Source organism: Leucopleurus acutus (genome assembly GCF_964270905.1).
Source record: "Leucopleurus acutus genome assembly, chromosome: 3".
NCBI lineage: Eukaryota > Metazoa > Chordata > Mammalia > Artiodactyla > Delphinidae > Leucopleurus > Leucopleurus acutus.
The window spans coordinates 67,267,440-67,293,445 of NC_139145.1; the positions used below are offsets into that span (position 1 = coordinate 67,267,440).

Here is a 26,006-nt window from a genome sequence, read left to right on the forward strand (position 1 = left end):
GCTATGGTTGCTAGGTAATCTGTCCAGCCTTTGCTGTACAGCTCCTATCTATTTTATTTTGGGGGAAATTTAACATTTATTCTTTATTTTTTTTATTTTTGGCTGCATTGGGTCTGTTGCTGTGCGCGGGCTTTCTTTAGTTGCAGTGAGAGAGGCTACTCTTCGTTGCAGTGCACGGGCTTCTCATTGCGGTAGCTTCTCTTGTTGTGGAGCATGGGTTCTAGGCGCGGGCTTCAGTAGTTGCAGCACGCGGGCTTAGTAGTTGTAGGACACAGGCCCGAGAGCGCGCGGGCTTCAGTAGTCGCAGCATGTGGGCTCAGTAGTTGTGGCTTGCAGGCTCTAGAGTGCAGGCTCAGTAGTTGCAATGCACAGGCTTAGCTGCTCCACAGCCTGTGGGATCTTCCTGGACCAGGGCTCAAACCCGTGTCCCCTGCATTGACAGGCGGATTCTTAACCATTGCGCCACCAGGGAAGTCCTAACATATATTCTTTTGAGTTAAAGTGTAGTAACCAAAAAAATATGGTATATTCTTACATTTGACCTAATCTTCACGATGACAAATTGAAATTTTCTTTAAGTGCTTTTGTGAAAACAAACTGAATATCAATCATTTAAAACTAGGAGAAGCCATGTAAACTCGTCAAGAACATTGTTTCTAATTAAAATTACTACTGACTTTATTATTTTATTTATTTATTTTTGGCTGCATTGGGTCTTCGTTGATGCGCATGGGCTATCTCTAGTTGCAGCAAGTAGGTGCTTCTCTTCGTTGAGGTGCACGGGCTTCTCATTGCCTTGAGAAGGCAATGAGAAGTAGCTTCTCTTGTGCGGAGCACAGGCTCTAGGTGTGCGGGCTTCAGTAGTTGTAGCACATGGGCTCAGTAGTTGTGGCTCACAGGCTCTAGAGTGCAGGCTCAGTAGCTGTGGTGCACGGGCTTAGTTGCTCCGCGGCACGTGGGATCTTCCCAGACCAGGGCTTGAACCCGTGTCCCCTGCATTGGCAGGCAGATTCTTAACCACTGCGCCACCAGGGAAGCCCCTGACTTTAAAATTAAACAAAAAATTGGCCTGTTGGTTTGGATTCTAATCCTGTTCTGTTCATGGATTTGCATGTCCCTCTGAGCAAGTCTGTCGTCTTCATCTGCATTGTAGGGAAGTCACCTCTTCCATCAGTCCTTAGCGCCTACTCTGCAGCAGTGATTCAACCCTGAGTAGGCTGTTGGGAAGCTGCCTTACTCAGGTTGGGTTGATTTGGGCAGAGTTACGCCAGGCGGCAGGATTAGGCCAGGGGCTTTTTGCAGTGCCTGTTTTTATATTATTTTACATTTATCACTCTTACATTTGACTGAAGAGACTAAGTGCACTGTTTTAAAGCAGAAAGGAAGTATCAAGTATTTGGGAAGCATTTATCAGATAGTTTAGAGGTTTATAATTACCTGTGTTTATATGTGCTGTTCTCTGATAAAAATTTAAAGAAATCTTGCAACATTTCTGAGAAGCATAGATTCTGCTAATGAGAAACTGAAATACAGAGAATTTAATCTGAGGTCATATACTCTTTCCTGTCTCAGAACAGAATGTTTCCAACTAGGATGTGGTGACAGATGTGTTGTAAAGATACCTGAGATTTCTTTGTTTGTCTTTGCCATTGTAGGAGGTGTAGGGGTCAGGTGGCAAGTGGGACCAAACATGAGCTGAAGGTGCACTGGGGGCTGGGGAATTGTAACTCTGAGTGAGAAGGACTTAGGCAGATAGGAAAGGGGGAAGTTGGAGACTGTAATGCTTCTTGTCCTTGCTTTATAGTGCAGAATGTAGACTTGGCCATGTTTGCTGTAGAGTTAAGATTTGAAACTTCCCTAAAGAAAAGAAAATACAGGCAATCCACAAGAGAGTTGTAAAGAATTTTCTTTTAAATTTTTTAAAAGAAATTTTTAGCAAGAGATTTTTTTTTTTCTACGTTTTTTATTGAGATACAACTGACAAGTAACATTATATTCGTTTCAGGTGTACAGGATAGTGATTTGATATTTGTATGTACTGAGAAATTATCTCCATAATCAGTCAACATCTGTCACCACACACAGTGACAAAAATTTTCTTTCTTGTGGTGAGAACTTTTAAGATCTATTCTCGGCACAGTGTTATTATACTGTACGATACAACGTTATTAATTGTACAACACAGTGTGATTAGTTACAGTCACCATGATGTACACTAAGCAAGAGATTTTTAAATGGATGAAATTTCCATCCATTATTTTTTCAGGAGAACTTCTGGTCTTAAAGCATATGCTTGGGTCAGGGGCTTCTTTCTTGCCAACACGCCAGGATTTGGTCCCCTTATAACATTTCCTTTAAAAGGGACTCTCCTTTTCGTAAAAGTATGAGCCTAGACCTATCCCTTCATCAGGTTGCAGACAGCTCTCTGCCCAGGTTAGCACTATCTGATTAGACCTCCCCTAGGTATAACTGTATTTAAGGAGAGTATTAAGTTGAAGAGGTTGGAGATTCCTTCCTTTCCAAGTGACCATTGTAACAAGGACAGTCCCAAAACATGTCTTTATATTCACCTCAACAGTCAAAGTAAAATTATTGATAAAAGCAGTGTTACCTAAATTGTCTCAAAGGGAATAACCTTGTTGAAGTGTTGTTGTGTAAATATAAAGAAGATATTATTTCCTCAAGAAACTTGTGATGCCACTTTTGTGTCATACATTTGCTTCATCACTCACAAGTCAATACCCTTCACTGTGTTGGAATTAAGATGGGTCAGACCAGTCCAAAACCTGAGTTAGTTTAAAGTAGTTTTCAAACCTGGTTGCATATTAGGAACACCTAGATAGTGTTTGGAAAGTATTAATTCCTAGACCCCACCCTCAAAGATTCTTATTCAGTGATAGAAATTGGGCCAGCAAGTGCTCTTAGTTTTCAACTAGTAGTGACTCAGTTTCCCAGCATACCCCAAATCTGAATTCCTTACTCCATTCTAGGTGCTATTAAAACCAGTGCTCTTAACTTCAATCTTTTGATGGTTTGCTGTTGTTCTGCAAAGATGGCCATATGATTGTGTGTGCCTAATAAGTATTCAGTTTTGCATAATAGAACAGTTGTCTAGCCAGATATCTTTCTTTGTCATTGGAAAGCAATCAAGTGTCTATCTTTTTAAAAGCAAAATCCCCTCTTAATCACTTAGTCCTTAGATAGATCAGTTTGTTCATTTAGAAGATATTGATTGAGCACCTGTTATGTGCTGGGCACGGGTCTGGGTGCCAGGTATAAGTCAGTAAATAACACACACTTTCTCATGAAGTTTACATATTTCCTGCTGGTGGAGGAGATAGACAAAGATATTATGCTGTCAGGTTGTGGTAAGTATAATGACAAAAATTAAGGTAGGGTAAGTAGTTAAGCTACCTTTTTTTTTAAAGACTTAACCATCTTTTTGTTTTCCTATAATTTAGTAAATTACTTGCATTCAGAACCATTACTTTTTTGTTTCAGATACATGTTAATGTTGGTGAATCCTATCGTAGAGGTTGGCTTTTCTCTGAAAATAGCTATTAGAGCTCTCACTGTCTCCTCACTTTTTTCAGCATACCAAAGCACAATACAGGATAGGAAAGGACAAGATAGATTTTGAAAATATGTTTAAATTTAGGTGTGTATAGTTACTGTGGATATTAATATACTGTTTTTACTGTTGCTGTCTTATAAGGTCTATATTAATGTTACTTTTATAGACTTAATTTTTTCTTGTCAAGTATTATATAAAATTAATAAATGTACACTAATGTAACCATCAGTTAGGTCAAGAAGTAAATCATTTTCAGTAATTCAGGATCTCCACCCCTCCTCCATGTGCCCTATCCTGATCGTAATACTCTCCCTTCTCATTTTTGTAAATTCCAACATGATTTTCGTGAACATTTCCTTGCTCTCTTTTAATAGTTTTGTGTATGCATCCCTAAGTGATATACTTTAGTTTTGCTTGTTTGAACTTTGTGTAATTATACCTCATATTTTGTTTTGCTTTTTTTCTATCAACATTATGTTGGAGATTCATTCATGTGCTGTGTAGGTGGTATTTCACTGAATGAATATACAGCAATTTACCCATTCTATAGTTGATGGACAATTCGGTTGTTTCCAATTTTTGGCTAATATGAACAGTGCCCATTTTTGTTCATCTTTTCTGGGTATTCTTTAGGACATATATCAAGGAGTGGGCTTGCTAGTTTCAGCTTTACTAGATACTTCTTTTTTTTCTAACTGGTTTCCCAATAGACACTTAACTGGCAGTTTGTGAGAGTTCCTGTTGCTCCACATCTTCATGAATACTTAAATGTGATTCTTCATAGTTCTAATAAAAAAAAAGCAGTAAAGGAAAAACCTATCCAATTCTTCAAATTTGAATGTATGCTTTAGAGAAATCACTTTCTAGAGGTAAAGTAATAGAAATAGTAAAGAGTGCCTGGGTTGTGCAGGCAACATCCTAAATGCTTCACATAAATTATCTCATGCAATCTTAAGAGAATTCCAAAGCAATAGGTCTTTTACTATTCCCATTTTACGGTTAAGGAAACTGAAGTTTAGAAATATCAAATAACTAAGTCATTTAACTAGAAATGGCCTATTAAAGACAAATACAGATGTTTGCCCCTAAAGTCCAAGCTCGTGGTCATCATGCTTTAATGCCTTTTCCCTCTTTTCAAAATATTGATGTGGCTTTGGAAACATGCTTCAAAAATGGAAGGGATAACTTTTGTGATCTTACGCAGACTTTTGAGAGGATATGTTTATACACAAAAAAATGACGAAAGTGACAATGTCACAATTGTGATCAACTGAAAATTTCCTTCCAGAGTGGCTGAGTCATAACTTCCCTGGTAAGACTTTTGTCCTATACTTAAAAACGAAATGTGCTAATATTATGTTGTAAACTTCAAGTTTGGGCAAGGTGAATGACCAACGGAAAACAAAACCCTTATTAACATCAGCCATCATTACTATGTCCCTGAAACGGTGAATGTTGCAGCCTGAACTCTCCTTTCCCTTTTGTTACTCTAAAATATAATTTTCTTATTACCATGTCATTAAAAATTAATGTGAATAACGTCATAATCTTAAATCGCTTCGAGTTATTTAGGGAACCATGTCAATTGCTGTAAGAAATACTAAGATGTATTCAGTGGAAAGGACATGCTTATGAGGCTCCAAAGTAAGGAACTGTGTAACCTGTACGGCTTATCTGTACGCTGACATAGGACTGTTTAGAACGATGGATTCTGGAATTCTGTTAGTGACCTTAAGGCAGAAACAGCCTCTGCAGGTGTGTGGCTGCCGCAGAGAGTAGTCGAGATGTTTTTCTTACCAAGGGACTAGTAAATAAATGTTAATTTGCTTTATTCGGCCTGTTGAGAAACAGACTAGTATGTAAAGTGTAGTGAGAGAGTGGTCACTCCTGAGCCAGGCAACCCTAAGGCCCGCTGCCTGAGAAGGGGTTGGGCGGAGGGAAGGTTGTCCTGGGCATTGGTTACGTGAACGTAGTCTAGACTGACTTCGCAAACCAGCAGTAACTCTTGAGCTGGCTGCAGGCACGGTGGCTGCCCACCCCTGCTCAAGGCCACGAAACTTCGGTTCCTCTGCCGTGATGTCAGGGCGTCCGTCTTAGACAAGGCAGGTACTTCTCGGCGGGCCCCTTCCACAACAGATTCGTTTTATTAGACAGGGAAGAGAAGCTATGAACTTCCTTGTTTGCCGAATGGCCGCTTCGACTTCCGCACGTTCTCCTAGGGAGCGGTGTCGGAGTTGCAGACCTGGAGCTCCGCCCCGGGCTTGGCCATGCCCCGAGCTTCCGGATTTTGGCACAAACAGAACTCTCCACCCAGAACACCTGCCGCACGGGTTCGATCCCCAACACGCTATTCTCGTTCAGTAGGTCACAGCGCGTTTTCAGCACCCCCCCACCACCGGAAACTGGTGCGGCGGAAACCCCAACTCCGAGGCGGATCCCGTGACGGGCTTGGGTGATGTCTCGCGACGTTTCTTCAAATCTCACGAAGAAGGGTTGGAAGAGGCTTCACTGCACCGCCCCAGTTTTTACGTCATTGCAGAGTCACGCCCTTAGGCGTCCGTTTGCGCGCTTGCGCGTGCTGCGCACGCGCACTCGCCTTTCCTCCGCCCCCGCGCGGGCTTCTCTGGCCAGTCGCGCGTGGGCTGAGGCCCTGGGCGGGCCGTGCGAAGGCTTGTTTGCCGAAGCGGGGTCCCCGCCGCAGTCTGGAGCTCCCTTCTTCAGGGGAGGGGGAAAAGGGTGTAGCCCCCCTACCTAGGGTGAATGGGCTGTCGCGTGGGCTGCTAAGGGCAGGCTGGGGAGCACGGGGGCCGGGGCCGCGACCATGAACTCACCCGTGGACCCCGGAGCCAGGCAGGCGCTGAAGAAGAAGCCGCCCGAGCGGACGCCCGAGGTAAGGCCAGCTGGCCCGGCGTGCCTCCCGCTGTCCAAAGGACAGCATCCCTCGGTCGGTCCGAAACTTGCGGCAACTGTCCCCTTGTCAGAGCCTCGCACCTGCTGCCAAGGTGTCTGTTCTCTGAGTCCCCGGCCCTGACCCGGGCCCTTGTCGCGGGCGGGTGACGACCGTCGTTCCCGCTCGCTGTGCCGCCTTCCCAGCACACCCGTCCTTGCCGGTGACTTCGCAGTGTTTTCGATAAAAAAAAGCACCATTACTAAATCGTATTTTCTCAGGGTAAAATGTGGGTCTCGGACTGAGATTGTCCCGTAGATAGGTAGACTATGAAAAATTGTAAGTGAACTATAACGGCCGTGTTATTAAGAAGTAACTTCTCTTAAAGTTCTTTGAAATGCTGTTCAATTGCCTAAAGAAAGATAAAGTTTTCAAGATCAGTTTAAAACTTTGCATCCAGTCAGATGATGAATTCTGGTGGAGAATTATGCCTATCTGAAGATAAGTTCTGGGGAGGTAGTTTTTTGTGTGTCGCTGGGAAATGTTACAGTATTTTGTGCTTGGATCCAAAACCTGCTGTATTGAGTTAAATGATTTTCACTTGAGCTGAAGGCTGGTGTTCGGGCAAATAACTGAAACCTGTTAACCTTGGCAGTCCCTATAGAGGCTTAAATTGGGGGCGGGGGGGGGGAAGGTTTTCCTTGATTTGGATAAGTTTCCATAATAAGTGGTATGTTTCCTAAACCAAAAAGCAAAAACTAACAACGTGAATGGATTGTTGGATTGTCTTGTGTGTAATTGCAATATATAAAATGAAGTACTTTGGTTAGTTCTTCCTAAGTCACTTTTGTGTTTTTCAGATTAATAATGTTTTGCATAGTAAGTCTCAGTAATTTGGGCTGACCTTTTGTGACATGATATTAGTCAAGCTGTAATTGTAGCTGCTGGGTCAGACTTTGTTATTGGAAATCCTGATCTTTGCATAGAAACAAAGCAAATTCTACCACTTTCCACAGTCCTCTTTTTAAGACCTGCATTTGTAATCCCATGTGTCTTAATTTTCCTCTGATAATTCTTGAGGTCATTGTGAGTTAATTGTGAGTTAATTGAAAGCATTCACTTTGAACAGGTGAATCTACCATAGTTTTAATATCATTAGAAGGTATCATACAAGGCTTACAATGTATAATGTAGGTTTTACTTTTAAGTATTACTTATGATAAATTCACATTTTAATGGGAAGATCCTAATTTTCTTTAATAACAGAATTACCTACTTTGAAATTGCTTATGTTTGAGCTTTAGGAAACTTTCTAAACTGTTCACAAAGTTATGGTGGCCAGTGTGCTGTGTAAGTACTTTATCTTGTTTTACTGGAACAGCAGCGTTGTTTAAGGAAATGCTAAACAGCTGCCCACAGTACACAGACTGGAGCTCTGACATCTAGCAGCATAACTTGTTAACTGCTTGAAACACTGGCAGTGCTTTTTAAACTTTTATTTATTGATTTATTGGTTGATTGATTGCCACACCACGTGGCTTGTGGGATCTTAGTTCCCCCACCAGGGATTGAACCCGGGCCCTTGGCAGTGAAAGCGTGGAGTCCTAACTCCTGGACTGCCAGGGATGTCCCATCATTGGCAGTGCTTTTGAATGAGTGTAGAATTTGTTCGGGGTACAGAAGTATCAATAAAGAAGTGATAAATTGAATCCTAGTGTTGAGCTATTTGTGATAAATAATTTGATGAAATTCTCATAGGGTCATGCCTGCTTTCAGAAGATCCTTACTCTTTTTAGTGGACTCTTAAGGGTCTATTATAAATATATTCACTCAACAATTATTTGTTGAAAGCTTACCAGTTCAAGGCACTATTTTGTGCACTAGGATGTATCAGTGAACAAAACAGGCATGCCCTATTGGTGTTTACATTCTAACAGAAGAGAGAGGGGAGTAGGCAGATAAATATAATAAACAAGTATGTTACATAATATGTTAGCTGATAATTGCTAGTTAAAGAGCAGGATAAAGGAATTGGAAGTAAGGGACAAGGACTGGGTGCAATTTAAGGTAGTCGGTGTCCTGGTTGAGATGAATTTTGATTAAAGTCTGATTCATGTGATAGAGTTAGCCATGGGGATATATGGGGAAATAGCTTTCCAAGTAGAATAGTCATTGCAAAAGTTCTAAGATGAGAACGTGTCTGATGCATTCAAGGAATAGCAAGGAGCTCTGAGTGACTGGAGAAGAGTGGTAAGAGATGAAGTCAGAGAGGTGATAGTGGTGGTGTAGGATGGAGCTTATCATGCAGGACTTTCTAAATTGTAAATTCTTTGACTTTTACTTTGAGTGAAAGAGGGTTTTGTTTTCCACCAAAATGTTTTGAAGCAGAGGAACGATGTTATCCTAGTTTTTTAAGCATCCTCTGGCTGCTTGCTGGGTTGAGAATAAACTGTGTGGGAGTAAGGGTAGAAAGAAACAGGAACATCAGTTAGAGGTTATCACATTAAAGCAGGGAAGAGATCATAACTCAGAGTAAAGTGATAGTAATGCTGGTGGTGAGTAGTAGTCAATTATGGAAACAGGATTTAGCCAACAGGATTTGCTAATGGATTAGATTGTGCTTTGAGGAAGAAAAAAAATCGAACATGATTTCAAGGTTTTTGGGCCGAATAACTGGAGTGTTGGAGTTACCATTGAAGAGAGTTTGAGCTGCCATCAAAGAGACTGGGAAGGGCTTCCCTGGTGGCGCAGTGGTTGAGAGTCCGCCTGCTGATACAGGGGACCCGGGTTCGTGCCCCGATCCGGGAAGATCCCACATGCCGCGGAGTGGCTGGGCCCTTGAGCCATGGCCGCTGAGGCTGTGCGTCTGGAGCCTGTGCTCTGCAACGGGAGAGGCCACAGCAGTGAGAGGCCCACGTACCGCAAAAAAAAAAAAAAAAAAAGACTGGGAAAGCTGCAGGAGGAGTAGTTTTGGGGAGGGGAGTGGATCAGAAATTCAGTTTTGAATATGTCACATTTGAAATGTCTGTTAGAAATGTCAAGTAAGGAGTTGCGTATACAATTTATAATTATTTCTAAAGAGAAGACTGGGTTGGAAATAGAAATTTTATAGTTATTAGCTTACAGATAATGTCGAAAGTCAGGAGACTAGATGAAATTCCCGAAGTAGTGAGTGTACATGGGAATAGAAGAGGACCAAAGACAGTGCCCTGGGGCACTTGATCACTACAAGGTCAGGGGAGAAGAGCAGAAACCAGCAAAGGAGAAGGCATGGGAGCAAACAGTGCAGGAGAAGAAAAACTAGGATAGAGTGGTGCTGTCCTGGAAGCTAAGCCAATAAAATGTGTAATAGAAGGGGATAAAGCATTGATTCAGCTTATTTTTCCTTGAATACGTACTGGGTACAAAGCATTATAAAAAAATATACAAATAGATAAGAATCAGTGTCTTATAATCTTGTAATCAGATGTTTGCATCATATAATTAATGAATAAAGAACTCTTCTGTTTGTTTCTGGGACAAAATTAATGGTTCTTTTATTTTGACCCATCTGTTGTCCTTACATGAAACTATCAACTCAAGCATAATCCTAGTGAGCCAGACACTGAGAATGGAAACTTTCGTAAAGTATGCCATTTAGAACTGTGTTCTAACACAGTTTTTACTTTTCTGGCCATTTCTCCTACTGTGTAGATTCAGCTTCCACAGCACATTATCTTTCCTGAGCTAGTTCTCTGATTTCCTTTCCCACCTTACAAAGATCTTTTTTTTTTTTTTAAGGGAAAATTTTAGACTTAAATACTCTGGGGGAAGCTAAGTGCTCTAAAGCAAGAAAAGCTGTTAAGGTACTCATTTTGAGTCATTATGCCAAAATTAAAGATGCCACAGTCAAAACTGAGACCTTGAATTTGGCTTTTTCTCAACTCAGTCCATATTCATTGCCATTCTTTTTTTTTTTTTTTTTTTTTTTTTTTTTTTTGGCAGTAAGCGGGCCTCTCACCACTGTGGCGTCTCCCGTCGCAGAGCACAGGCTCCGGACGCGCAGGCTCAGCGGCCATGGCTCACGGGCCCAGCCGCTCCGTGGCATGTGGGATCCTCCTGGACCAGGGCACGAACCTGCGTCCCCTGCATTGGCAGGCGGACTCTCAGCCACTGCGCCACCAGGGAAACCCTCAGTGCCATTCTTTCTCTGTAATCTTTCTTTTTTACCTCGGAGTGAACACCTTATTTCTCTTATATTTCTGTCTCTAAGTGCTTAATACCATGTTTTGTGCATATTAAATGATCAATAAATATGTTAAAGAGAACAAAATTTAGAATTAATTTTTTAAAGTCCTCATGTTAAAAAGATAATACTTCTGTTCATTAGAATTGCTGATTTTGTACATCCTGGGTGGTCTCATTCTGCACCGTGACTTCAGTTAATTTTTATAGGCTGACACCTAGGTCTGTATAGCGCATGTTACCCCCTTCCATGTGCTTCAGATTCATATATCTAACCAGTAAATTGTCCTCCAGGTTCTTCAATCACTAGTCTCAAATTGAAACCATCATCATTCCTCCTCTTTAATATTCTGCTGGTGACTGCCCCAGTTGCTCAATCCAGAAATTAGTGTTTTTACTCTTGATTCCCCCTGCTGTCTTCCTCTCTATATCTAACTGGTCACTAAATCTTGTTTGATTTTACATCTTGAATCTCTCTCTTCCTATCCAGCTGTACTACCCTAGTTCACACTTTTATCGTTTCACCCCTGAAGTTTTGCTTGAGTCTTTTTATTTATTGTCATATTATTGCTAGAGTGATCTTTCTAATACTCGGGTCTGATCATCTTCTATTCTTGCTCAGAATTTAATTATTTCCCACTGCCTAGATAGCTTAGCAATATATGTTATCATCCAGATCATTTTTGAGAATTAAAAGAGGTGGGTTAATATTTATACCAGGAAAACAGATTAAAGGTCTGTCTCCAGCAAATTGAGATGTATGGTTACCTTACGCAGATGATAACATTAATTTATCCATTCAGTTCACAGATGATATGTTAGGCACAATACTAAAAGCCAAGGTAGTAGAGAGAAATTGGACATGGTCCCTATTCCTCAGTGACTTAGGAGACTGACATGAAAACGTTAGTAAAATGTTAAGGTTACTAGTGACAAAGGTATGGATAGGGTACTTTACAACTGCAAGTGGGGAAAGGACAGGCTTCTTGGAGGAGCCTTAAATTAAAGCTTAGATATCGTGAATAGCTGTCTGGATGATATCCAGAAGGGAGGTCATTCCAGGCAGCGAGCAGCAGGAGCAAAGGCACTAAATGGTGACAAGCCAGGTACATTTGTAGAACAAGAAGCCAGTCTGTAAGGCTAGAGCATGCATTCCCAATGGGGATGATGTCATCCCCAAAGGGACAAAAATTAGGTCTTCTGGGGGGAGTGAAAAAAAAATCTTAGGTATTACTATGGTTTGTGTAGTAATATCTACACAAAACTCATCCCTACCAGACAAAGTCTTATTCCTTAATATTTAATTGGAGATGGGGTGGCAATTATGAAAAATACTCTTTGGAGGGATGTGATAATGAAAAAAGGTTGCAAAACACTGGGCTAGTTAGTGTATGGGGTGTTTGTGTGTGTAAGGGGATGGTACATCATGGTAGATGTTAAATGTTGAAGCTGGGTATAATAGCAGGATTGGATCATTTCAGGGATTTGGACTGGATGTTGTAAATAAAGGAAAACTATTGGAGGGTTTAAAGCCCAGAAATAAGATCAGTTTTACAAAGATTACTCTGTGGGCATTGTTGAAGAAATAGGGGGGGCAGGGGGTGGGTCGGGAAGGGCACAGGCCGGCTACCTTTGAGGCTGGGTGGTTTACAGTAGGATGAACAAATAACATTTTGTCCAAACCATGGTATTTTTCTGTGTGAAAGGCAAGACTGTTAATGATTATGTCAGGATAACCGGGAAGTCAGGAGATACAGATCTGGTTATAGGAAACAAATGCAGTAGTTCAGGAGTGAGATAAGGTAGCAGAATATTTGATAGTGGAATAGTGAGGAAGTAAAATTGGCCCAACATGGTCACTGGTTGAAACGGGAATTTGTACATCCCACCAGAGTTTGTTTTTTTTTTAACTTTGAAATTGACTGTAATACACATACTGTAAAGTCCGCATGATTTTACGTATAAACCAGCTTAATTTTCACAAATATATTTAGCTACCATGCAAATCATGATATAGAATATAACCAGCACTCCAGAAACTCCCCCTTTGCCCCTCCCAATCAGTACCCTTTCCCAAAGGAAACTGTTTTGACATCTTTCACCATAAATTAGTTCTGCCTGTTTTTGAATTTCATTTGAGTGGAATCATACAGTGTGTATTCTTTACAGCAACCGAGGGGACTATGAAACTATCTTGGTTCTTTGCATTTTATCTCTGGACTGGACTTTGAAGCTCCTCTCTTGGCTTTCCTTGATCTTCATGTACTTAACCTTTTTTATACCGTGACTCACCTACCCTTTTGGATTGGCCACCTCATTCTGTCCAAGCCTACTCTTGTGGTAACTGCCTCAAACCCCAAATGCTGCACTTGAGGCAAAGATATACTCTGTCCTTATATTCTTCTCAAGTGTCTGCAATAGCTCTGGGGCAAATCTGGCAAAACTTTTCTGTCTTTTGCTTGTTGGGACAGACTTGGGTTGGGTCTGTTCAGAGTAATGCAAAAGTTCAGATAATTTCTGAATTTCTCATTTGAGTAACTGTGTATAAGAGTACGTTATTAAAGAGCAGAATTAGGCTAGAAAGAGAGTTCAGTTTTGGAAAGGGTTTGAGGCTCTCTACAGGAGACACAGATAGAGATGTTCAGTAAGCATTTGGAGCTTCAGGTCAAACCAGGTTATGGGTCTGAGTTGGTCTGAGAGTCTACAGCGTATGGGTCATAGGTGAAGTCATGGGATTGGTAGGAATACTCAGAGTGAGAAAACTAAGTGAGAATAGAAGGGCAGACCCTTTGGGTGCCCTAATGTTAAAGGGATGGGGGAAGGAAAAGAAAACGGCCAAAGAGAATGAAAAGAAATTGTTTATAGAGGTAGAAGGAGAACAGAAAAGTGGTGTTACAGGAGGACATTTCATAGAGAAATCCCTAATCATTAATATCAGGTACTATAGAGAGTTCAAGCAAGGTGAGGACTCATAAATTCTTCGGGTTGCATCCATCAGAATGGTTTCAGTGGACTGAATACAGAGCCTGACTGCAGTGGATTAAAGTGAGAATCAGACCCAAGAAAGTGAAGGCAGTAAGTTTACTGTTTGTGAGTTTGGCTCTGAGGGGAATGGGAAAGATGTGAAGTCCTCCATTATCTTCTGCCTTATCGACCCCCACCCCCAAACACATGCATTTTAAACTACTTATATAAATATCCTAACACAGTACTTTTTAAAAAAAATTTTTTATTGGAGTAAAGTTGCTTTACAGTGTTGTGTTTCTGCTGTATAGCGAAGTGAATCAGTTATATGTATACATATATCCCCTCTGTTTTAGATTTCCTTCCCATTTAGGTAACCACAGAGCATTGGGTAGAGTTCCCAGTGCTATATAGTAGGTTCTCATTAGTTATCTGTTTTATACATAGTAGTGTATGTATGTCAATCCCAATATCCCAGTTCATCCTACCCTCCCCCTTCCCCCCTTGGTATCCACAAGTTTGTTCTCTACATCCGTGTCTCTACTTCTGCTTTGCAAATAAGTTCATCTGTACCATTTTTCTAGGTTCCACATATAAGCGATATTATACGATATTTGTTTTTCTGACTTACTCTGTATGACAGTCTCTAGGTCTATCCACATCTCTGGAAATGGCACTATTTCGTTCATTTTTATGGCTGAGTAATATTCCATTGTATGTATGTACCACATCTTCTGTATCTTTTTGAATTATGGTTTTCTCCGGGTATATGCCCAGGAGTGGGATTGCTGCATAATATGGTAGTTCTATTTTTAGTTTTTAAGGAGCCGCCATACTGTTCTCCATAGTGGCTGTACCAATTTACGTTCCCACCAACGGTATAGAAGGGTTTCCTTTTCTCCACACCCTCTCCAGCATTTATTGTTTGTAGATTTTTTGATGATGGCCATTCTGCCTGGTGTGAGGTGATACCTCATAGTAGTTTAGATCAATAGAAAAGGATAGAAAGTCCAGAGATAAACCCACGCACCTATGGTCACCTAATCTATGACAAAGGAGGCAAGAATATACAATGGAGAAAAGATAATCTCTTCTATAAGTCATGCTGGGAAAACTGGACAGCTACATGTAAAAGTACGAAATTAGAACACTCCCTAACACCGTACACAAAAATAAAATTAAAATGGATTAAAGACCCAAATGTAAGGCCGGACACTATAAAACTCTTAGAGGAAAACATAGGCAGAACATTCTTTGACATAAATCGCAGCAAGACCTTTTTGACCCACCTCCTAGAGTAATAAAAATTAAAAAAAATAAATGGGACCTAATTAAACTTAAAAGCTTTTTCACAGCAAAGGAAACCATAAACGAAATGAAAAGACAACCCTCAGAATGGGAGAAAATATTGGCAAACAAAGAGACCGGCAAGGGAATAATCTCCAAAATATACAAACAGCTCATGCAGCGCAATATCAAAAAACAACCCACTGAAAAAATGGGCGGAAGACCTAAATAGACATTTCTCCAAAGAAGACATAGAGATGGCCAACAAACACATGAAAAGATGCTCAATATCACTCATTATTAGAGAAATGTAAATATCCTAACACAGTACTTTTCAACCTGGGCTACATATGTTTTTCAGCCTGGGGAATTTTTTTTTAATGCCTAGGCCCACCCTTCATTTCTTGAATTAGAACCTTCTGGAATGGAGTATCAAGCATTGGTATTTATAGAAGGCTCCTTAAGTAATTCTAATATATAGACAGAGATTAGAAGCATTGTCCATTGTGCCATATTCTTTCTGTGTGCTTTATGTAGGGTGGGAAAGTGTTTAGGGCCCTGGAATTTGGATTTGGATTTGGACAAGCCTACTTCAGATCTGGGCTCTAGCACTGAGAATTTGAGTGACCCTAGGAAAGTTACCTAACTTTAAGATTGAATATCTTTGGGGGATTGTTACATGGACTGAATAAGATAATATATGTAAGTATTTATTTAGCAAAGTACCAGTCATAATGAGCACTCAATAAATGTAGCCATACATATTAGTTTGCTATTTCCTTTGTCTAGAACACCATCCTCTCATTTGACAAATCCAGACTCCTCACTGAAACCTCATCTTCCACTCCTTCTCTGTGTCCCTTCCTCTGCCATAGCAGTTACTGTACTGTGTTATGATTACTGGCATGTTTGTCTCTCTGGCTGGACTGTAAGCTCCTTGAAGACAGTGACTATTTCCTTATCTCCCAGTTTCCATCATGCAATACTTGTTACATAGTAGGTAGCCAAATATTTGTAGCGCAAATGACTTTAAAGAGAAAAGGAATCTGAAAAATACTGTTCTCCTATTTTTCTAGTAGTGATTTTTGTTGGTCTGATACTTGAAGTGCTGGGGAAAAAAGACTGATGAAGTTTGGCACAATGGCAAAATTTGCCATTAATATCCTCTTTTTTTTTTTTTTTTTTTTTAAAGGATTAAAAACTTTATTTCCATTAAAATCAGTTTTAAGTCAGGAATGCACATTATTATTAATATTCGTTAACATTGTTTTAGGGGTTATGGCTGATGCAAAGAAGAGAAAATAAGTATGAATATTAAAATAAGGAGAAGAATTTATCTTTACTTGTTTTTTGTTTTTTTTTTTTTAACATCTTTATTGGAGTATAATTGCTTTACAATGGTATGTTAGTTTCAGCTTCACAACAAAATGAATCAGTTATATATATACATATATTCCCATATCTCTTCCCGCTTGCGTCTCCCTCCCTCCCACCCTCCCTATCCCACCCCTCCAGGCGGTCACAAAGCACCGAGCTGATCTCCCTGTGCTATGCGGCTGCTTCCCACTAGCTATCTACCTTACGTTTGGTAGTGTATATATGTCCATGCCTCTTTATCGCTTTGTCACCGTTTACCCTTCCCCCTCCCCATAGCCTCAAGTCCATTCTCTAGTAAGTCTGTGTCTTTATTCCTGTTTCACCCCTAGGTTTTTCATGACATTTTTTTTTTTTTTAAATTCCATATATATGTGTTAGCATACGGTATTTGTCTCTCTCTTTCTGACTTACTTCACTCTGTATGACAGACTCTAGGTCTATCCACCTCATTACAAATAGCTCAATTTCGTCTCTTTTTATGGCTGAGTAATATTCCATTGTATATATGTGCCACATCTTCTTTATCCATTCATCCGATGATGGACACTTAGGTTGTTTCCATCTCTGGGCTATTGTAAATAGAGCTGCAATGAACATTTTGGTACATGACTCTTTTTGAATTATGGTTTTCTCAGGGTATATGCCCAGTAGTGGGATTGCTGGGTCATATGGTAGTTCTATTTGTAGCTTTTTAAGGAACCTCCATACTGTTCTCCACAGTGGCTGTATCAATTTACATTCCCACCAACAGTGTAAGAGGGTTCCCTTTTCTCCACACCCTCTCCAGCATTTATTGTTTCTAGATTTTTTGATGATGGCCATTCTGACTGGTGTGAGATGATATCTCATTGTAGTTTTGATTTGCATTTCTCTCATGATTAGTGATGTTGAGCATTCTTTCATGTGTTTGTTGGCACTCTGTATATCTTCTTTGGAGAAATGTCTATTTAGGTCTTCTGCCCATTTTTGGATTGGGTTGTTTGTTTTTTTGTTATTAAGCTGCATGAGCTGCTTATAAATTTTGGAGATCAATCCTTTGTCAGTTGCTTCATTTGCAAATATTTTCTCCCAATATCCTCTTATTAAAATAAGAATAATGTACAATTACCATAAAGAAACTACGTGTTTTACCTGGCAGTTCTTCAGAGACAGTTCAGAGAGAGGAACTTAAGTCATACCTTGAAACAGGAACTTCTTTTTTATATGGCTTTGAAACACATTTCCAGTTTTAACTGCAATGCCAGTTTTAACTTTTCATGTGTTTTTAACCAGGTGGCTTAAAACTTTTGCTGGGCAAATATTTCATGCTCAGCTAGATGTTAATGTAATTGCCTATTCACAATCCAGAAAAGGGTTTTGTTAAAAAACAAACAAAAAATAGCTTATTTTTGTTACCAAAAGTTAAAGAGGGAACTTGGACTGAAAGAATGTAAACTTTAGTATTCTTGTAATTATTTGTTAATCTATTTCAGAATTTAGAGTATTGGTTTTTAAGTGTACACTTGTAGAGATTTTTTCTTAATTGGCGAAAATGCACCATTGTACTTGGAGTCGTTTTTGAGTGAGTCACTGTGTGCATCCTTGCGGGTGGCAGAACAAAGATTCTGTTGTGCTTTTCCACAGCAGATGCACATTCAGAGGGTTCCTTGGAAAATAAGAGAACTTATTTATGCTTCTGGGCCCCTCTGACCTTCATTTGTAAGCTAAACTGTATAGAAAGGGAATACTAGATCTGGATGGGGCCTTTATTAGACGGTTCTTTTGCATGACACCTCATTTTACATGTATTGGAGATTCCCAACTTGAGAAAAAAATACTGTGGCCATTCAGGAGTTTAGACACCATAAAATCTTGTTTTTGAGAGATGAGGATCTTCCCTGAGAGAGAATTCTGCAAAGAGGAGGAGCAGCCAGGCATGGTGAACTTGACTGACAAAGTCATGTTCTTTGAAAGGGATGTAGGATTGTGAGCTCTGTAACATTGTAGTTATCATTTGGCTTTACCTTGAACTGGCCTGTATAAACTGAGGTCTCGCTGTAAATAAAAACTGAATGAGCCACTTTATTAAGAACTTGAGGTTATGGAGGCATAAGCAGCCCCCATTTGATGTTCACTACTACCAGACATTCTCCACTACTTTGCCCCAAACTGAAATTTTGGCAGCCCTAGGGCTTCTGGCTTTGACATGTGGCAGAGGCAGTGGGACTCGTTGGACAGGACACTTAGTACATAGCAGAAGTAGCAGCACCACCTAGCATGTATTTGTGAACGTATGTATATGTAGCTCTTCCAAAAATACTTTAGCTGATGGTTCAAGAGCTAGTGAAATGGGTTGCATACAGATAAAGGAACTGAACTTGAGAGAGGTAAAATGTCTTGCTCAAGGTCACATGATTCATCAGTCACTTCCTCAGTCCAGTAGTGCCCCACTGCTTTCTCTTTATCAGTGAACTTTAGGTTACATTTTAAGCTTTGAACTGTGTTTTTTTACTGACATCTATATAGAGACCTAATATTTTCCATGTCTCTCATTTAATTGTGACTGTACTATATGAAGTATAATACTTTAAGGTGCCTGTGTCAATTTAATGGAAGTTTATAATTCTCAAGTTTTGTGTAGAATGAAAACAGGTGTGCTTGATATGTGTTTTTTTTTTTTTTATATACCATTCTGTTTTATAACTTGTTTTCAGAGGATGGTAGCCTGTTCTAGTTTGGTTTCTTAAAAGCATTCATTTAATACGAGAAGGCTTCATCATAGTATATTTTTTAGAAAAGAGTTTATAAGTGTCACAAGTGGCAACTGAAGTTTGGATTGCTTATGAGCTCCTTAAATGACTCTCTGAGGCAGAGTTGAATGCATGCTTTTTTTGTGGAAGACTGCCTGATGAATGTGTGGTAAATATTTTTAAAGTCCTGTTTTTAAGTGCTAGGGATAAAAGATTAAAGTTCTTAGGGGAGGAGATGGGCAAGTACACAGACAAAATACAGCCTGGTTAAGTACTGTGATAGTTGCACATATCAGGTGCTCAGGAGTTTTGTAGGAGGGCTGTTGGGAGACAGGAGTAAAGGGTAGGTAGGTGTCATTCAAATTGTTTTAGAAAAGGGAACCCTGACATGAGTATAGATTTGAATATATAAAAATTAGGTGAAGAAGGAACAATGTGTGTTTCCTGAAAAGGGAACAGCATTTTCCAAGGCCACAAGATGAGCTTGGTATGAACATGCAAGTTGCCTGCGTAGCTGGAACATTGGGACAAGAATAAGTAGTAAAATAGGTGAGGCTGCAGGCATGGTCAGGATCCAGAACATGAAGGGCTGTGTTCTCCTTGTTAAGGAGTTTGCATTTTCTTTTTAGAAAGATCACTCTGGCAGTACTCTGAAGAATGGATTACAGGGGGCCAGACTAGAGGCAAGAAGGCTGTTTTCTGTTATCCAGTAAGAAATAATGAATCCTTAAATTGCTCCAGTTGAGATGGTGAGCAGAGATGTTTAGAAAGTAGGATTGATAGATTTCCTACCAGAGCCATTGAAGGTGAGTACTGTCACCTAAATCAGGGAACCGAGGAGCAAGACACAGCTAGGGATGCAGATAATCAGTTTAACTTTGGATATTTGTACTTGAGTTGCTGAGGAGTCACCCAGGTGAAAGTGTTCAGTGTGCAGTAGAAAGTGTAGGTTGTTTATTACTTCTCCATTAATTAGCTGGTATTCTGTATAGAAGAACTTTCCCCACTTGCCCCTCTCCTCTTTCTCTAAAAAAAAAAATCACTGAATTCAAGGATTATTTTTGTATTTTTAATATTGTCATTGTTCTTTTTGATTCTTAGGTTGCCCCAACTTTAGCCACTGGGAGCCCTTTCTAAGTCAGCTCCTTTTGGCGTGAGCCAGTAGTCTTTAAGTAATACTTTACTTTCTGGCCCAAAAAGGTGTTCCAGGCTTTTACTTTCCTTGCTCTACTACTGAAATCAGCCGTTTATGGGATTGGCCAAAAAGTTCGTTCGGTGTTTTCCGTAAGATGGCTCGCTTAGTTGTCTTTATCTTCATGTGAAACAATTTTGTTAGATTGTATTGTGATAGCTGTCATGTCAGCGTGCATTTTTAAAAAAACATCAAAATTGGTGAATTTTTGTGTAGCCATTTTAATATTGAAGATGGAAGAAAACAACTTTTTTGGCATATTATGCTTTTATTATTTAAAGAAAGGTAAAAACACAACTGAAACACAAAAAAAGATTTGTGCAGTGTATGGAGAAGGTGCTGTGGCTGATCGAACATGTCAAAAGTGGTTTGCGAAGTTTGGTGCTGGAGATTTCTTGCTGGATGATGCTCCACGGTCAGGTAGACCAATTGAAGTTGATAGCGATCAAATGGAGACATTAATTGAGAACAATCAACGTTATACCATGCTGGAGATAGCCGACATATTCAAGATATCCAGATCTTAAGCATTGAAAATCATTTGCACCAGCTTGGTTATGTGAATCACTTTGATGTTCCACATATAAGTTAAGCGAAAAAAATCTTCTTGACTGTATTACTGTATGCGCTTCTCTACTTAAACATAATGAAAATGTTCCGTTTTTAAAACAAATTGTGATGGGGGATGAAAAGCGGATACTGTACAATAATGTGGAGCAGAAGAGATCATGGGGCAAGCTAAATGAACCACCACCAACCACACCAGAGGCCGATCTTCATCCAAAGAAGGTGATGTTGTGCATATGGTGGGATTGGAAGGGAGTCCTCTCTTACGAGCTCCTTCCAGGAAACCAGAAATTCCAACAAGTACTGCTCCCAGTTAGACCAACTGAAAGCGGCACTCGACGAAAAGCATCCAGAATTAGTCAACAGAAAGCACATTATCTTCCATCAGGATACCACGAGACCACATGATTTTTTTTATGACCAGGCAAGAACTGTTATAGCTTGGCTGGGAAGTTCTGATTCATCTGCCGTGTTCACCAGACATGGCACCTTCAGATTTCCATTTATTTCGGTCTTTACAAAATTCTCTTAATGGAAAAAATTTCCATTTCCTGGAAGACTGTAAAAGGCACCTGGAACAGTTCTTTGCTCAAAAAGATAAAAAGTTTTGGGAAGATGGAATTATGAAGTTGCCTGAAAAATGGCAGAAGGCAGTGGAACAAAACAGTGAATACATAGTTCAACAAAGTTCTTGGTGAAAATGAAAAATGTGTATTTTATTTTTACTTAAAAGCCGAGGGAACTTTTTGGCCAACCGAATATCTGAGGAACCTGGGTTCCTTTTAGTAGGAAATGGTATTTAGAATCCATGGTCTGGGCTCCAGGTGTGGTAAGTGTTATATAGCCCTTTATTGCCATTTTGCAGAATATATTTACACCTTCACGGATGATAAAACCAATGGAATGGAGTTCTGTGTTTAATGTATGGGCTTGTTAACTTGGAGATATTGTTGAAAATCTTTAAAATAGCTTTAATTGTCTGCTGAACATAATTTAACCTTTGTTTTGTAATTTTATAATACACATTTGTTACCATGTGATAGTGTCCATGCTACACATTTAATAGGTATTATTTTATTTTATGTTTAAAAGGAAGCAGTTTGTCATTCCTATTGTACAAAAAATAAATGTTAAGCAAATTATCCAATGTTACATGGTTAGTAACTGATAGAGGCAGAATTTGAAAACACAGCTGTCTCCACAGTCCAAGTTTTTAACCACACTGTTAGGCTGAAGGCAGCCTAACGATAATTTGGGGAAGATTCTTCAGCATAAGTTTTGATTATACAACTACAGCTGCAGAATATGTACATCTTGGGATTGAAGCTGTACTAACCATAGAGATCCATCCTGAGAGTTTTTTAATTGTTAAAATTGCTGGGATAACAAGTAAAATATCTTGGTTAATGAGTGTTTTAGATACTTGATGTTGTATTGAAAGTTATATGTGATGACTTAAGCCTATCATAGGTAAGAAATAAACTAGTTTTAGACTTTGAGAAACAAAAAATTCAGAATTGCTCTAAGCATTCCACTTTGAGTTTTCCAAGTTTTGGTTGGTTTTATAAGCATGTGTAGAGCAGCAGTCAGCCGAATTGAGAGATGGAGTTGCTGAGAGAAGCGTACTGCTTGGTACAGTGTTGACGAAGGGGTTAGAAATCCCAAAGTGCTTAATTAGAAGTGTATACTTAGCAAAATTATTAATTCCTCATACATACAGAGCTGCAAATATGAATTGAATATTTCATTTAACAGTGAAATTGAAAAGTCATAGAATATGCCTACAGTGAATGCATTAGGTATGGATCACTTGAAGGGCAGTTTGTAGGATGGCAGTGGTCTCCCCCACCTCAGCTTACCTTCACTCATGTAACTGACTGGCTGAGAGGGTATGGCTGATATGTTTTAGGAAGCGCTGAGTCATCACCGCTTCCTCACCTTCTTTTTGCCCAAGTAGAACTTATTATTTTTATTCTCTAATCCTGAGTTGGTATTTGTTCTTCTAATACCCCTGGATAATTTCTGCAGTATTTTGTAGTTACAGAACCAGTGGCTGATCTAGGTGTTACTGATCTGGAATGTCATAAATTCTGAGTTTTTTCATCTTCCTCATGATTTCCCTCTTTCACGTTGAGTAGAGCAGCTTTCAAGTGCACACTAAATAATTAACGTCACTTTGAATATAGCATTTAAATTTTTTATTACCAAGAAATATCTGCAAGACTTCCAGTCTGCCTCTGTCAGGGTTGTTTGTTTGTTTGTTTTGGCTTTCTATAATAGCTTTTATTGATCTTGGACATACCAAAAGCCTAACAGATAGTGCAGTACCTTTAGCCTGTCTCAGAGATAATTGTTACAGAAACCACAAGAAACGTGTTTCTTTTTTTTTTTTTTCCAGGCAGGAATTAACACTTTTTTTTTTAACATCTTTACTGGAGTATAATTGCTTTACAATGGTGTGTTACTTTCTGCTGTATAACAGAGTGAATTACCTATATGTATACATATATCCCCATATCCCCTCCTTCTTGCGTCTCCCTCCCACCCTCCCTATCCCACCCCTCTAGGTGGTCACAAAGCACCGAGCTGATCTCCCTGTGCTCTGTGGCTGCTTCCCACTAGCTATCTGTTTCACATTTGGTACTGTATATATATCCATGCCACACTCTCATTTCGTCCCAGCTTCCCCTTCCCCCTCCCCGTGTCCTCAAGTCCATTGTCTATGTCTGTGTCTTTATTCCTGTCCTGCCCATAGGTTCTTCAGAACCATTTTTTTTTAAGATTCCATATATATGTGTTAGCATACGGTATTTGTTTTTCTCTTTCTGACTTACTTCACTCTGTATGACAGTCTCTAGGTCCATCCACCTCACTGCAAATAACTCAATTTCGAAGAAACCCCTTTCTAAGACCAGCATTACACAGTCAACAACTATCAATACTTGCTGTCCTGCGTAAACCAAAACCATAACCACTCACATCATATGAGAGAATCAGTTTGCTACTACAACCATCCTTTGTTCTGGGAGATTATTTTCTGTCCTTTCATAAATGCTTAACATCTTGTGACCCTAAAACCAGGTGCACTGGAGGGACCAGGATTTACTGGACATCTCAGTGCTTGCGTTCCTCCTCATTAATAGGTTATCAGCCAGAACCCGAGTGGCATAGATCCTACCAATAAGCCACTTGTTCTAAACTTTCTGTGCATCAGAACCACCTGTAGGGCTCATTAAACCACAGATAGCTAGGTCTTACTCCCAGAGATTCTGATTCACTAGGTCTGGGATGGAATCTGAGAATTTGCATTTTTTGCCGAGTTCCCAAGTGATGCTGATGGTGCTACTGTAAAGGTCTTTCAGGGTTGTTACTTACACGTAGCGGAACCCAATTCTGGTCAATTTAAAGAAAAGGAATTTATTAAAAGGATAGTGGGTAGCTACAGAATTGTTGGGAGTGCTGGAGAAATAGACTTGGGGCTAGACAACTATGATCCATACTCTTTATCACATATTTGGTAAAGATACTACTGCTGCTAGCACTGAACACAGCTTGCACTGCTGAACATCTATACTGTACACTGCATGTGTTCACAGACCCTTCAACCACTAGCTGCCAAAGTGGATTCTGGATAGTTCTTGCTTCTCGGTATCACTAGATTAACAGTTTATGATGAGTATATGTGATTGGTAGTGCTTGGGTCATTTGCCTGTGCCATAGTTTTATGGAAGGTTGGAAAAGTGAAAATCTGATATACTCAGTTTCCACCAAAACTCATAAGTTGAGGTATTTGCTAAAGAGGTGTTTATTCATGACTTGACTTCTTTGTTAGATATTTTGACCATATGCAATAGGAGTTGACAGAGTATTGCCTGGGAACCAAATTAGCCTACCAACTATTTTGCAAATAAAGGTTTATTGGAATGTGCCCACACCCATTCATTTACATTTTTTTTTTTTGGTTGTTTTCATGCTACAAAGGCAAAGTGGATTAGTACTTGTGACAAAAACCATATGACCCAGAAAACCTAGAATATTTATTATCTGACCCTTTATAGAAAACGTTTGCCAACCCCGGATAGGAGTAATCCTAATACTTCTATTCAGATCCATGCAGTCACCATTTATAGATGCTGTTGGAGAACTGCGTGTAAAATGGCCAAATTGTCAAAGATTGGAGACAAATAAAGGGCAAACTTTTAGATAATTTGAAGGACTTTTAGAATCTATAGTTCATCAACTTTGTCAGACTTTCTTCAGGCAGAGAACTGGAGAACCATGTGTATATTTCAAAACTTGTAAATTATGTTCTCACTTAGACTTTAAAATGGAAAAGTGAATTCCTAATTCTTTGTCAGCTATTCATGGCATCATCAGTGATGTACCAGAGATGTCCTCTGACTTGAAAACAGAGGAAATTATATGACATAATTCAGTTGAGGATCTCAGGAAATTCTGGGACTCCTGGACTCTAGCCTACCCTCACTGGGCAGGTCAAGTTATGGATTTCTAATTCTGTTTGTCAAGACATAACCTTTCCAGTTTTCAGACCTTGTTTGCCACTAAAACAAAATTGTCTTGATGTTAGAAAATAACAAGCACATTTCCATGGGATAGGCATTTTGTGGGTGTCTGACCAGGTTATGATGACTCTTAATTCAAAGGGTGGGGCCGCAGCAGCTGTGTTTGTAGTATATGACTACACCTACCAACCACCGTTTTGGAAGTTCTAGCTCATGCATTAAAGCTAGGGAGGAAAAAAAAGTATGTACATACATAGATTGGGGAGGACATACTAGTGGTCTGGTTCACAGGAGATGTTACTGTATATGTAGAAAATCCAGAAGAATCTACAAACTGTGAAATTTATTAAGGTTTATAGTATACATCTTAAACTTATCACAATCAACCTTCAAGTGATATTATACTATTTCTTATATAAGAACCTTACAATACTATACTTGCATTTTTACCTCCTGGCCTTTGTGCTGTTGTGATGCATTTTACTTGTACACATAAATAAACCTCATAATTCATTGGTGTCGTTGCTGTTTCTTTAAATAGTCAATTGTCTTTTAAATAATTAGAAAAACGGTTTATATTTACCCATGTAGTTACCATTTTCCAGTTTTTCTTCATTCCTTTGTGTAGCTCCAGATTTCCATCTTGTATTGTGTTCTTCTTTTATGAATGACTTTTAACATT

General features: G+C 39.6%; 1 protein-coding gene across 5 annotated transcripts in view; it reads left to right on the plus strand.

Annotated features, from left to right (window-relative positions):
• Window positions 1-6,227: 6,227 nt before the first annotated feature.
• Window positions 6,228-26,006, plus strand: part of RAPGEF6 (Rap guanine nucleotide exchange factor 6) — a 221,816-nt gene continuing 202,037 nt past the window's right edge. For 4 of the 5 annotated variants that reach the window (XM_082837180.1, XM_082837181.1, XM_082837182.1 and 1 more), the window contains exon 1: window positions 6,228-6,464. In XM_082837180.1, the coding sequence (XP_082693306.1) occupies window positions 6,396-6,464 (69 nt within the window). In that variant the 5' untranslated portion in view covers window positions 6,228-6,395. The remainder of the gene's footprint in view (window positions 6,465-26,006) is intronic. The other variant, XM_082837183.1, reaches the window with a different exon arrangement.